General features: G+C 38.7%; 1 protein-coding gene across 5 annotated transcripts in view; it reads left to right on the top strand.

Annotated features, from left to right (window-relative positions):
• The window catches only part of LOC106959928 (neurobeachin-like), a 149,834-nt gene that overhangs the window by 107,923 nt on the left and 27,512 nt on the right, over nt 1-14,399 (top strand). For all 5 annotated transcript variants that reach the window (XM_015052795.1, XM_015052793.1, XM_015052794.1 and 2 more), the window contains 3 exons: nt 7,275-7,415; nt 8,437-8,556; nt 12,543-12,695. In XM_015052795.1, coding sequence (XP_014908281.1) covers nt 7,275-7,415; nt 8,437-8,556; nt 12,543-12,695 — 414 coding nt within the window. The remainder of the gene's footprint in view (nt 1-7,274; nt 7,416-8,436; nt 8,557-12,542; nt 12,696-14,399) is intronic.

The raw sequence follows: 14,399 nt of genomic DNA, 5'->3' as shown, positions 1-14,399 counted from the left end.
CTCAGACACAATGTGGCCAATGCCCCGCAGCCCTGATAAATAAATTTCAACGTTTTCTGTAACTGAAGGGGAGAAGGCAGCAGATCACTCTACCACGAACCACGGCCCGGTTTACTGGTTTTCTACCCCCCTTCTGTCTCTATATCTCGCTCTTGCACGCTGCTGCTCACTGACCTGAAAACAGTCGCATTCCTGTCTGAGCGCTCTCACTCACGCCAGTGCTGCCTTATCCCCTCTCGTTTCCCTTGAAGCACCACTGTTCTAGCTTGGAGCCAAGTTTTCCGGTCTCACTTCTCTACAGTTTGCATCAATTATTAGGTTTTCAATCAACATTATCATCAACTTCAAAATAAGAGAAGTAATAACTAAAAAGTCGATCAATGTAACAATCTCAATTTCACCAACCCAGAACGTGTTGAGCTACGTATTGAGAGTTCTTATCTTGCTGTGGTCAACTCAGCAACTTTCGTCTTTACCTGTTGGGTGTCTCAGGTGGACTGAGAACGCCGCCGCGTGCGTGTGTGTGCGTGTGTGTGTGTGTGTGTGGATGTGTGTTTGAGGGTGGTTGAGCAGAGCTGAGCCACATGCAACCCAACTGCCCTGGGGAGACAGTTATTTATTGTAATGTATTCCAGTGACATCCTCCCATGCTGTTTACAGGCCTGAGCTGCCTTCATTAGCATGAGTTCACAGCCCATGTCTCCTGACAGTTGTCCTTGGAACCCCGGGGCTTATTCCTCCAAAAGTTCACTGATACTATTGCAGAGCAGGACAGAGGCCTGCACTCGTGTCCTCTCTTCTTGGTCTGCTCTTTTGTTCCTTTATGGATTAGTAGTAGTGCTACTGTCTCTGGAGACCTGTTCATTGTATAGTTAGAGCGAGTGTCTTCCTCAGATAGATTTCCAGTTCATGTGCTTTTACTTTAAGAAGGTGATGTCTGTGTTGGCAGTGGTCTGGTACTGTCCTGTTTAATCCACTTAAGTCGAACGAGTTCATTTGCTTAGAAAATCCAGTTCGTTTGGTAAGGCGTGAATGAACTCTGATGTGGACCAAAATAGCGAACTTTGGTCCGCCTACAAACGGAGGTCACTACAATCTGATGCCACTCAACTTTTGTGAAGAAGGAAGTTGCACTCAGTGTTTTCTTCAGAAGTTTTCATGTTGTTTCCTTCAGTGGTTCTTGATGCAACTCCACTACAGGCGGGAGTTTGGTTCGTTTGACACAGTGCAGTGTGAAAGAGTACAGCACCAGCTGAAGATGTAACAAATGTAGCATTCTTGCTCCCCAATTGATCAGGATCTCCCATACCAGTACCACTAAGTCTAGCAGTACTGTTTCAAATGCGTATGTCCAGTTGTCTAGGGGTCTAAAACATCAATACCTGTCTTACATTTGTAGAAGTCCTCAACACACCTGAATGAAATTTCTAAATTGTTATTAGTTTTACTAATGACTTAATAATTTGATTCAGGTATGCTGAAGCAAATAGACATTGAAAAATTGCTGGAAGCTGACTTTCAAACATGAGAGTTTTACAGCACTTACTTCAGCCATTCTGCTTCTTATAGAAGCCCTGAGCTCATATAATTACTGGAGCAGTATTTAATCAGCAGGCAGACAAAAATCTGGGTAAAGATATCCTTATACTAAAAGTCTAAGACAAACACACAAAAAAAAAAATGTCTCAACAATATTTTCACAACTTTATCAACAGAGGTTAACATTTTGTAACAATTTAATTAATATTCACCACTCACACAACTTGGTTTTATATAATACACATATTTATTTTATTTTATTTAGTTTTTGTTTTTTTCAGTGAGTGCTGTCTCGTCGTCTACTTGGATTGCAGTTTTTAAACTTTAAAGTAAACATTCACCCTGTAAGGATTTTGCAGTCAGAACATAAATGCTGAAGAGATAAGCACGTGCATATGTTTTTGCTTTTTGATTTACCACATGGTTGACAACTGAAGCAGCCCATGTCATCTACTGACTCTTTATAACGCAACACGTTTACAATCAAATCTCACGCTAGAGTTGCACATTGCACACTTTCCCACAGATTACTCATACCTGAAAGGTGCTTCTCACTTGTGATTTATTGATCCCTGGGCGGACACCGTTGTTTAAGCTGCTCCAGGTTTGCCTCTGTAAATGGTATCCTCCCAAACCTGTACGCACCCACAATTACCTGCTGGTTGGGCATTCAGTGAGCTGTAAACAGTGATATTGAACATTTCATCGCCGTGCCTCGAGGCCAAACTTCTGCATACTTGTATGTCAGAAATATTTACGCAGTCAAGTGTGTCATTTGATTCTAATGATTATTTCTTGATGGAGTGACAGGTCTATGATAGATGAAGAGAAGTTTCCTCATAGTTGTTAAATGGTGCGATGAAGATTTAATTGCAAAAGAAAGCAGGAAGGAGCAGATGTCATTTAACTCTGCTTTTTCTCACCCTCACTACAGTTCGAGGTATGCATATAATTTTAAAAAAGAATTTTAAAATATAGTCATATAAATAGCTCAGAAGTTTGCATCCCTGAACCAGTGCACTAAAGTTAAAAATAACAATTTTCACCCAAATTGTATTTTTAAATTTCAGCCACCGGAAGGGAAACTTGGCTGCCCCAAATCGCCCTTTTCTGCACTTTATTCCCCACAACAGATTCTTATTCCTTCTCACTTTCATTCCAGCCAGGCTGTTTGTGAGCACATCTGCTTTATCTTGATTTGGAGCAACTTTATTGCATTAGACTGGAGCTCCATGCTGTGCTGCTTCTGACAACGGAAGCAAAAATGACTGTGACTTGCCCTGACAGAGCACCATAGCAACATACAGTAATGTAATTTGTTTTGAAATATAAAATGCAATATGCTTCTCCTTGGGAGGTGGCTTGGATATAAGCAAACAAAAGGAGACACGTTCTTCACGTTCACTCACCAACAGCCACACTCGTTTCCAGTAGCCTTGGAGAGCAACACCAGCGCTGATCCTAATTGGATGTGAAGCCAGTCAAAGTTTTGATCATACTTTGCTTAGTTCTGTTGATGTGTTTCAGTGGGTCAGGTGTTATACAAGAAATGAACTCCGAAAGAAAAGTAAGTGTGGAACTGTCTGATGCAGTTGTTCTCATTGTCTCATAACTATGATCAGTGCAGGGAAAGGGAACAAGGCGCTTTTTCTTTGCTGCAGAGAGCTAACAGAGCCTGTACTAAACTTATCAACAGATGGTGAATATGACAGCATTAAAAGGACTAAAGTACCACTGACGTGCTTTTGTTATGTTATAAATGTTTGCTTTTATTTGATATGAAATCCCAATCATGCATTCTCCTCCTAAAAGTTATATATAGGTCTCCTCATTTGAGCTTTTTTTTTGTCATTGATGCAAAGTGTAACTTTAGAGGTATTTATTTGACTATTAAGTAAGAAGTGACATTCACCTGACCAATGAAGCACCCAGACCATGTTGACGGTGTGCAGTATTTATAATAGCCACAAAGTAGCATTTCAGAAACAACAATTTAGGCTCCTTCTTATGTAAAGCTTCCATGTTTCTGTGGCCCAATGCATTATCTGAGCTAGCATAGTGCTGAAATATACATTTTCTTGTAGCTACACTCAGTGAAAGATTACCTTTTTTTTTTACTTGGAAATGTCAAGTCACATAAAATATTTTGATGAAATCATGTTTCTTAAATTATTGTTTTTTTATTAAACAGAGGTCACAGTTCACCATTGTGCTTTCTATAAGATAACAATGACAAAATAAAATAAAATGAACAAGCCTTTTGACATGATGTACAATAATTAAGTCTTTATGTTTATGAGGTTCGAGACATTTAGGTTTAGCCACCTTATTTTTTGAGGTGGTGTTGTAGGATTGATAATGGAGGTCACTGCAAATGAGTTTGTTTCGAAGGCTAATTGACCTATATAAACAGAGCTATATATACGTCATTCATTCATTTAATTAAATTTTATTGAGGTTGCAGGACAATGGCTCTCAAAGACTGAAGTTGTAAACCTCTGATCAAGCATATTTGCCATCTGTAGCAATGGAGATAACCAAAAACCTAAATATGCTAGTACATTTAATCAATGACCATTTCTCTAGGTCATCCCCAAAACTTTTGAAAGATGAAGTGTGTTACATCTTTAAGGTGTAAAAGTTGATGATCTGCTTTTCAAGAGACCAACTGTTTACATGGTGGCCCAGAGGTCCAGCTCTTAACTCATGCAAAGCATGTTGGTTTTTAGTAATAGGGCAAATTCACTGCTTGTGAATAAACCCAAGAATCACTAAAAACAAGTTTAGCCTCATGAATGGCATCACTTGCTAAAACTCTTCAGGCCCCATCAGTCAGGGGTATGCTCTGTTGTTTTCTGTAAATGTCTTTGCTTGCCAAAAACAAGTTTTGATATGACAAATACAACGGTTTTTGCTTTTGTTTTTTTGTTTGTTTTGTTTTGTTTTAACACAGGTCACGCACAGGTAATGCTTCTTATTACAGCTATGCTAACACAGCAGAACAACTTGGGAACACTGTAAGCATATTTTTTGTCTCATTGATTTACAGCCAAACACTGAATTAATAGAAAACACTTTGTCAACTTAATTGTTTTTGGATCTCTTCTGTGTAACTTGGAGCTTCTTGAAAATGTGTGTGTGGTTTGCTCTGTAAGAACACACACACAGCAAAATTCAAGGTCACGTTTTGTATATTTTATTTTACAAAAACATATATTCATTCACTGTATGGCATTTTTAGCAGTAGACATCCAGTTAAATATTTAAGACGATAAACATCAGAACAAACTACTTGACTTGACAAGATTAGTACTGATACAAAGTAGTACTAGCAGAGAACGTTTTCACCTTTGTTTTCCTTGTTTCAAATGTATTTCATTGACTTTTTTTTGCATTGCTCTAAACTACATTAGTCAAACTAGCAGTGGTTTGATGGAGTGTGTGACGTCTCGTGTCTCACACTCCAATCCATCTGGGCCAAGACGTCACATGCAAGGCTATTACCACCCCATAAATCTATGCAGATCTCAATAAACTTCTCCTTCAGTCTTCTCGGTTGTGCTAACACTGATGTGGTTTGCCATTAAACTTAAAGGAAGAATGAAAACGTCTCCATTTAGTTAGGACTTTTTTCTTTCTTTTTTTTTTTTTTTTCTCCTGAGGAATGTGCTGTGTTCCACACAAAGATGTGACTGCAGAGATGCTTTGTCTGAGTTTGACAGAGATTTCCATTTGGATAAAGATTAGCTGCAGTTTTAATAATTCCAGGAAATTGCTTTCGTTTTACAATTTGGTCTCAAAATGTTTATAGTTGCAGTTTATTCCATTTCTTCTTAACCTGCTTTAAGGCAGAAAAAACAGTCATTGATTACATTACCAGTCTTCCTCCCCCTTTGTCACTGATTCAGTAGTACTGAGTATATTAATATTGACTGCCTATATGCCTCCAAGGCTTTTATATTGGATGTTGTGATTGAAAGCGCAGGAAAAGCAATTTATTCACCACTAAATGTGGGTTTAATGGGAGTCATTTTGTTGCATTAAGAACTCATGGAGATGAAAGGCCGAGTGGTGGTGTCGCAATAATACTTAAGATATTATAGAGGAGTTGGTTTAATTATTAACCAAACTATCAAAGCTTCTAACAGTGAGGTAAGTGTATTAAGGGTGAATGCATTTAGGAACATATTTTGTTTTTATATCTTCATAATTATGTGCTTGCGGACATTTACACCTGCATGTTCTTTTCCATAAATTGTAGTGTTTTATTAGTGACATCATGGCTGTTCTCAAGTTTGTGAATGCTGATATTCATTCAGATCCCGATCTGCAGTATCTCTCCTTGTGTGTTAAGACCTGCTAACTTCCATCAGGACTGCAAAATAATAGAAAGCGTCTCTCAACACAGCAGTAACAGTAAAATTTCTGTAATCTTGGCTTGAAAATGTTTTTGGATACATTTGCTCTGACCTGCATGAATTAAAAACATTTAAGCAGGGAGAGTTTTTGTTCCTTTCTTGATCATCACTATGCCATCCTCTGCCCTTTTGCTGTTCTACCCTTTAATTTTTGACAGAATTTAGGACAACAGGACCTTTTAAACGACCAGGAAAATAAATGTGGTTTGACATAAAAGTCTCACAAATTGAAGCTCCATTTGTGCTTTAAGCTTTCCAGCAACCTGAGCTTGTTTTATTTCTGTTCACCACTTTGTATCTGTAGTCCATATTTAAATTTTTTTTAGGTATATTTTTACAGTAATTTATACTGCAAAATTGTTGGTATTTTTTCTGGCTGGTAAATCAAATTTGTGTCATTTTTGTGAAAATGAGGCCAATGCTGCTTTGTATTTTTCACAGCATCTTGTAAAGGTTTTTACCGGTTACATCTAAGAGAAGTTGGTTGCAGCGCGTTGAAGTTGAAGAAAACTTTTACATCGTGACTTGTACTCAAAGTTAGGCCATTTGAAAGCCATGTTTAATTTTCCTTTCACTGCACAATTTCATGCTAATTTGTGTTAATCTATCACACAAGGTCTGAATAAAAATTCATAGAGGTTATTAGTTGTAATGTGACAAAAATGTGAAGATGTTCTGAATTCTTTTGCAAGGCAGTATGCTGTGTGCTTGGATTTACTGACCTAGAAAGGTGACTACTCACCAAATACCCAAGCAAGCATTCCTGTCACTGGTATTTTCTCATTATGGGATTTTCAGAACAGGTTTATTCTCGAAGGAAGCAATGATATGCAAAGCAAAATGCACATATTTTGCAGTTTCACATAAGTTGAGGGTTTTTTTTTTTTCTTCCCTCCCTCAGAGAAACTTTAGTTACCGTAATTTTAACTCTGGACGAGAATGCAGTGAGAACGAATTACCTACTTCCGCTGACATTTACTAACATGATTTACAGTAAATTGTAAAAGGAACATGACACACAAATAGAGACTTTGTTTTCTGAGCTAAAAAAAATATTAAGGAATTTTAACTTTTATTATTAAATAATGTTTGAATGAAATTTTTTTTAAAGAAGCAGGAAAGGATTTATCCTTTATTTATGTAACCTGTAAGCTAATTAGAGAATGCACAGATGTACTGTTTCAAATAATCAGTCATATTCAGCAGATTATTTTTTTTTTTAAGTGTAAGAAAGTCCTTCAGGGTGGAAATATTGGTAAACTTAAATTAAGTAACCACAACTGCCAGAACTAAGCTTTTCTCTTTCTTTTTTTCCAGCCTGTTGGTGCATTGAATCCAAAGCGTGCAGCATTTTACTCTGAACGCTTTGAGTCGGGAGAAGAAGACCAGACACCTCCCTATCATTACGACTCCCACTACTCCACTGCTGCCACCACTCTGCATTGGCTCATCAGAATAGTGAGTATGATCATTCCTTTTGCCGCCCTCCATTCCTGTTATTATTCTAATCGGAGAATTAGTCAAGTATGTGAATAGGAGTGAAGTCAAACCAGCGCCTCAGACAGATTTTCGTTTCATTTTTTTTTGTGTGTGTGCAGTGGTTGATTGTCACTTGTCAGACTTGATGATGCTGTTACTTTGAGGTCTGTCGGCTTCTGCACAGGATGCAGCTCAACATTTCAATTTGATTGGGGCTGAGTTGGACCAATGGCGCTCAGAAAACGCATTTCACAGGCCAGTAAACCGGCATATGTGAACTAAATAAAGAGTGGCTGGGTAATGATTTACAGGGGCTGCTGTGACAGGTTTATGTGTTTCAGGCAACCCAGTGAGCGCTGGAGACATGTCCATCAAGGTTACTGAGCACTGTCCTCATTTACTGAGGAAGAGGAGCAGGAGGCACCTCACCTCCAGTATGGTTCCTATAAAATAGGCCTTTATAACCCACAGAGCTTCTTTGGAGCACTTTACACATGGCTTTGGAAAGTTTACAAAACTGGAACAGTTTTATGGAGAAAGTGCGGTTTAGCTATCCAATTGCCATTATTACTACAAAAGAGCTAATGAACTGAGGGAGTTTCCCTGAAATAAGCTGGAAAGGTTTCAGCGGGTTTGTGTCCTCCACATGGTGACCGGTCTGTTCTCTCAAACAGCCAATAGTCGAGATCAGGCTCTCTGAAATCCAAACTTTATTATTTGCTGCTCTCAGAAAGATCACAATAATTCTTTTTCTTCAGGTTTTAATACATTAAATTATTTCAGAGCTATTTTCTATTGTTCAGCTGGAAGAAATAACAAGAAAAACTAATGTAGATATTCTGAACAAGTGGGCAATTGCCTGTTTTGAAAAATTACGTTTCTTTTTCAGCAAGCATATCATGCCATGGTAGTCATCTTGTCAAAAAAAAGTGGGGAAAACGATCGTCTTTTGTCCATTTGAGCTTCAATTGAATTGATGTCTCATTTTTGTTCTCTGTAGGAGCCCTTCACCACGTTCTTCCTCGGTGCCAACGATAACAAATTCGACCATCCTGATCGCACGTTTTCTGCCATCACACGCTCTTGGAGAAACTGTCAAAGAGACACGTCGGATGTAAAAGTGAGAAATATAACAGTGTCGGGTGTATGCTTTGCCCTCGCAACTGTAGAACCATCATGTGTTTGTGTTTGTGCATCGACGTGGTTCAGTGGTTTGGCTGTGAGACAAAAGTTCAACCCTGAAAATAACAAAACGATGTAGCAATACTTTGTTTTCTATATCTGCTGTTAGAATGCGTGCAGAATTACACAAAACCTGCTTTCCTTCCTCAGTAAAGCTCTCAAGACTGTAAAAATAAATAACATCCCATTAATTATAAATGTCTTACCTAAACAAAAAGAAATCGCAACCCCGCAGTGTGCACATACTCTATGCATGTTTGATTTATCTCATGCAAAAAGCAAACTGTTTCAGAGGTAGACTGTTCTTGAACAAAGGCTGAATCTGAAAGGAAAACAAAGCCCTCTCTCTCTCTACAGATTCTCTGTGCACACACTGAAAAACGCTGAACCCTGCTGATTTGCCTCCATTTTGCCCACTGCATAACACACAGCAGGGATACGCACTGACCTCAAAGTGTCATATATTTCTAGCACACCCTGCGTAGGATAGTGTTGCCTCAGGCAATTAATAAAGCATTAATGACAAAAGCTATTTAAAATGTAGTCTTTTATGTACAGACAGGGCTTTTACTTGCTGGGATCAGGGGGAGAACCAGCAATCCATGTGAGGAAGAGGCATAACACTGCAAGCCGCTGAACGACTTGATAGTCAAACGCCACCCTGTTAACAAACACAGTCTACTTTTGGCCACTTGCACATCTGCATGCATTTGTTTTTACACACGTAAGATGGTTGCCAAACTAATAGAGGCATTGTACTATGAAGGACAGTGCAGTATTCCTAAAAGGGTTTCATAATTTAATAGAAAAGCGGAAATATTACACAAGAGCTACTTAGTTTGGGTTACTCATGGTTCCTAGCATCGGCAAGCTGCAGGAAATGGCACTATGTTAGCCGTAAAATTGGATACAAATCCACCAAAGTGGGAAAGAAACAAAAGTAGTTGGCTTACAGGGTTAAGGTCAGTCTGGCTCAGACCACTGAGCAGTCCATTGGGCCTCTGATTTAAAGGGAGCTTGTTTTTAGCGGGGTCTCTCTTTCATTAACCCCAGCCTCCTCCTGTAGTAATGATGACAAGGCCAAGGGAGGCTGAGCTCCTGATGGGGATGACCCCTTAAAGGAGCAAGTCAAATGGAAACACCCCTGAAAAAAGAACCTCTCCTTCCTGAAAACACTGCAATTTATGTAAATTCTCTTCCATACCTTTCATTTATGTCTCTATGAACACGCAGTCAAGTTATGCGTGTTGACAAAGAGAGATATAGACTTTTCTTTAAAGTAGCGGGGACAAATCCACACACACGGAAACACACACACAAACTGCCAGTGTGTTGTCTGAAGGTATCCAGCAGCACTCTCCTGGTGACAGATTTTGACAAACATGTCATTAAGGTGACACAGTGTAAAGCAATGTAGGCTTGAGTGATTGACTTGTTAGCCCATTACAATGCTGTTGCAGAATTAATGGCTACCATGGGAGGGTGGCTTGAAAGCAGAGCTGGCAGTTTTAACAGCTTGGCAGTGAGTTACAGCAGCAAGTTTACAAAAAAAAAAAAAAAAAAAAAAGCAGAGGGAAAGTGTGCTTATGTGTATGTGGACCAAAAGAAGGAAACACAGATTATGTTTTTTTTTTTTTTTTTTTTTACTTCTTTTCCTGTCATGTGCAGAGGGTGAAATTTGACCAACAGCAGACCAGTAGTCTTATTGGCCTGTACCATGTCATGGCAACTCACTCTCTGAAAACCAAATGATTTATGGGCACCTAAAAGCTCTAAGCAGTAAGTTTCCCATAGGCAGGATTAAAGTCTTTATTACCACTGAATCTGACAAATGCTGCTTTTATAAAATAAAGAAAATTAGAGGAGCTAAGGTACTGACTTGATAATCTCAGTCTGAGAGAAAGACAATTATTCTTAAACTTTTCTATGCGACTAATGAGAACAGGGTGAAAGACCTACATTCCTAGAGTGCTTATGCCTGACTGTGCAAAGGCTCTACTCCTTTATCCCTTCTTAGATCAAGAAGGTAAAGGATCAAAATGGAGGATGCATAAGTGCTGTCTCCTTTATTTCTTATATTTTAATTAACCTTTCCTGAACAGTCTGTCCATTTAAACTGCATTCGGTTTTAACCATGCTGCAGTATTAAAATTGTTAATATATGTTTAGTCATGAAATTTTTAATTAAAGACAATGTTCATACTACTTAAACTTGTAATACATAATTGTGGAATGGCAGGAAAATGATGTATGTTTTTCAATTTTATTTCATAAATGAGTACTTGGGAAAAAATTGGCATTCATCTATATCTAGTTCCCTTTACTCTGGCATCCATAGATCAAATTCAGTGTTACCATTATCTTCAAAAGTCAGCTAATTGGTGAACTGAGTAGACATATCTGTAGTATAATGTCAGTATAACTATCCTGTGAGTACCAATAACCAAAACCTTTGGCATAAGGGGCAAAATTCAATTCATTGAAATTTGGAAAAATGTTGGAGAGCTTCACAACTAACAAGATATAACTATCCATCTGACAGACCAGCTGGAGGAGCATTAATCTCAGAAACAAGTGGCCCTTGGTAAATCTGAAGGAGCTGCAGAAATTCATGGCTCAGATGGGAGAACCTGTCAACAGGACAATTTGATGTTGTGCATTCCTTAAATCTGTCACGAGTGATATAGAGGAAAGAAGAAAGTCATAAGACGTGTTGTTGTGTATTGACACAAGCTATGTATGGGACTTTGCTAACATATGGAAGAAGATTCTCTGGTTTTGTGAGACCAAGCTTGTCCTTTTTGTGCATACAAAAAAAAAAAAAACATGTGACAGAAATTCTAACTAACTATTACAGCTAACTGACCATCCCCATGGCAAAACACAGTGTGGGTAGCATCATGCATTATGACAGCCTTTCTTCAGCTGGCTAGGACTGATAAAAATTTAGATGGAGCCAAATACGGCAATGCTGGAAGAAAACCTGTGAGAGGTTGCCACACAATACTAAATGTGGTGGAGTTTTACATTACAAAAGGAAAATGTCCCTAAAATATCCAGAGTTGCAATGTTATGGTTTAGATCAAAATATATTTATGTAATTTTAATGGGGGATCTGTGTCAAGAGGGGAAAACCGATGTTCACAGATGGTGTCCATCCAATCTGACTAAAGTAGAACTGTTTTGCAGAGAAGAATGAACAAAAGTTTCGGCCTCTGAATTTACAAAGATGTAAGAGACATAACAAAAAAGACATGCGGATGTAATAGCAGCGAAGGGCGGTTCTACCATGTATAATAACCATTTACCAATTTTCTTCCACTTCATATTTATTCATCGACTTGTGTTGGTTTATCACATAAAATACAAATGAAACCTACAAATGTTTGTGGTCACAGTGAGAAAAATGTGCCAAAAAAACCCCAATGGGGTATGAATTTTCCAAGAAACTGTCAAACATATGGGATTTGCCCTTGTTTAAGTACAACAGAAAATCCTGTTGGGAAGCGTGTTGTCTCAAAGCTCAGGTCAATATTTGCTCTCCCCTTGAGTGTAAATCACACTCGGCTTTACATTAAGAGCTCTTTTACCAAGCTCACTTCCCCTCCGCAGCAGGGTCCTGACCCCATCACAAGAACCTAGAGACTAGAGAGAAAAACCCAACTCAGTTCCAGTTTCATTTAACACATCTAACACCTCTGCCTGGAATAACTGGACTAGCGCCACTCGAAGACCCTCCCATGGCCTGCTGTTCAGTTTGTTTGTGTTACCTTTCCCCTTGAATTTTCACTTCATCTCAGTGAAATTGTTTCTTATGTTGTTGTTTTTTTTCTTCCTTTTTCCACCTTTATATCCACAGACATATTTGTTTTTAGGCCTTCAGAATCACCCGTGGTAATATTATTGAACATTTCTCTTCTTTAGGAATTGATTCCCGAGTTCTACTATCTCCCAGAGATGTTTGTTAACAGCAATGGCTACCATTTAGGAATGAGGGAGGATGGAAACATGATCTGTGATGTGGACTTGCCAGCCTGGGCCAAGAAGCCTGAAGACTTTGTTCGGATAAACAGGATGGTAAGCATTATGAGGATTGCCTGTTTAAACTCCATAGGAGTTTACACACAGGAACAAAATGAGGTCTTCACCATATAGAAAAAAATGAACTTGTTAATATTGCACTTAGCAAAATAATTTTTATACTGTCTCATTCCTTTCAGTGAAGTACATTTACTCCCTGCGTAGGAAACTATTTACCTTTCTTGGTGAATATTGAATAATTTAAGTGATTTAAAATGATTTCATTTTGGTTTTTGTAACGTTGAACTTACATTTAATTCATAAGTATAATGCACGTGACTTTATTGGTTTGCTTTAGAATTAGTGTTTGTGAGTTGTTACACTATTTGCATTGCATTGCTCGAAAAATTTAATATAGCGTCTGTTTCCTGATCCATACTTATCTGTTAGTGTTCAATTTAACAATTTTACAATATATTCTATAATAATTAATACTCAATTGTTACCCTCTAACGTTTACTTATAATGTCTTGTCCAAATTGTGGATTATTAAACTCCTTACTCAGTACTATCTCTCCACCCTGAGTTCCTACAATGTCACTAGAGGAGAGGGCTAAGAGCAATTTTATCTTATAATGCTACCCTTTATGAAGCTGGGCCCCATGACTTGGGAGGGGTCAAAGGTCTTTATGTCTGAGAGTGTGTGTTTAAACACAGCCCACAGCATGGGACTCCCAACTTCCAACAGGTTTCAGGTATACAGCACCAAAACAGCAAATCAGGGTCATTTGTTACCATCAGATAAACTCAGTTTTTCCTTTAGTCTCAAATGACTTGGTGCAGAAACTCAGCAAGTCTGCTTTCTGCATTCACACAAAAACTACACACAAAGGCCACTTGATAAATAGCTTGATATACACTGCAGAACTAAGGGATTTTGGTCGCAAATGACTCTGTATACAAATATGAACAATCCTACTATTGGGTCAGCAAAGGTGAACAAAATGTCCTATTGTCCTTTTACGGCTTTGTGAAAAAAGCAACTAATATTACAAATAGAAATCTGATTCCCACTGTTTAATATTTAAAGTCTTTTCATAGCATGTAGCGCGCTCATGTTTAACAAGCCAAACAACTGTGACTACTTTGTGCCAAAGGTGGAGCAAGGCAGCAAAAATGTACCTTATATTCCCAGAAAAAGATTTTAATATGCCTCTGCTTTCTAATTTAGGCATAACGACCGACTTCCTCTATAAACGCAGGGCAACTTCTGCAACACAGCTGGGCAGAAACAATATACCCTGAGGTTAGGGGCCGCAGTGTTTTTGGACCTGAAGTAGAAGGACGCCATGGGAACACTCTTGACCTTTTCAGCAAGAGTGGCAGAGTTTGGCTGGTCTTATGCAGGTGACCTTTCCCCAAGCTCAACCCGCGCTGCCTGGTTGTGCTCCATCAGGCGCGTACACCAGGGGAGGGGGGGGGGGGGTACAGAGGAACGGGGAAAAATGAAAAATTGTTAATGGCATGTCCGCATCACCTAAACAGAAAAGGCGGTTGAATGGAAGAGAAAGGAACGGCTGCAGTGGAAATGTTGTCATGTTGATGGGATAAACATGCCTGACGTTACCTTGGATTTTTAAACTGTTCAAAAGAATCGTAGTGCAGTTCTTCTATTTTTGCTTTCTTTTGTTCTCCCCCCCCCCCCCATCTACCCCCCGTTTATTTCCTTTTTTTTTTCCTCTTCTTTCGTTGATTCTTCTG

This window comes from Poecilia latipinna, unplaced genomic scaffold (genome assembly GCF_001443285.1).
Source record: "Poecilia latipinna isolate Pla-1442-1.1 unplaced genomic scaffold, P_latipinna-1.0 Scaffold1134, whole genome shotgun sequence".
Taxonomy (NCBI): domain Eukaryota; kingdom Metazoa; phylum Chordata; class Actinopteri; order Cyprinodontiformes; family Poeciliidae; genus Poecilia; species Poecilia latipinna.
The sequence above is the reverse complement of the archived record's forward strand: the minus strand, read 5'-3'. Positions and strand labels throughout refer to the sequence as shown.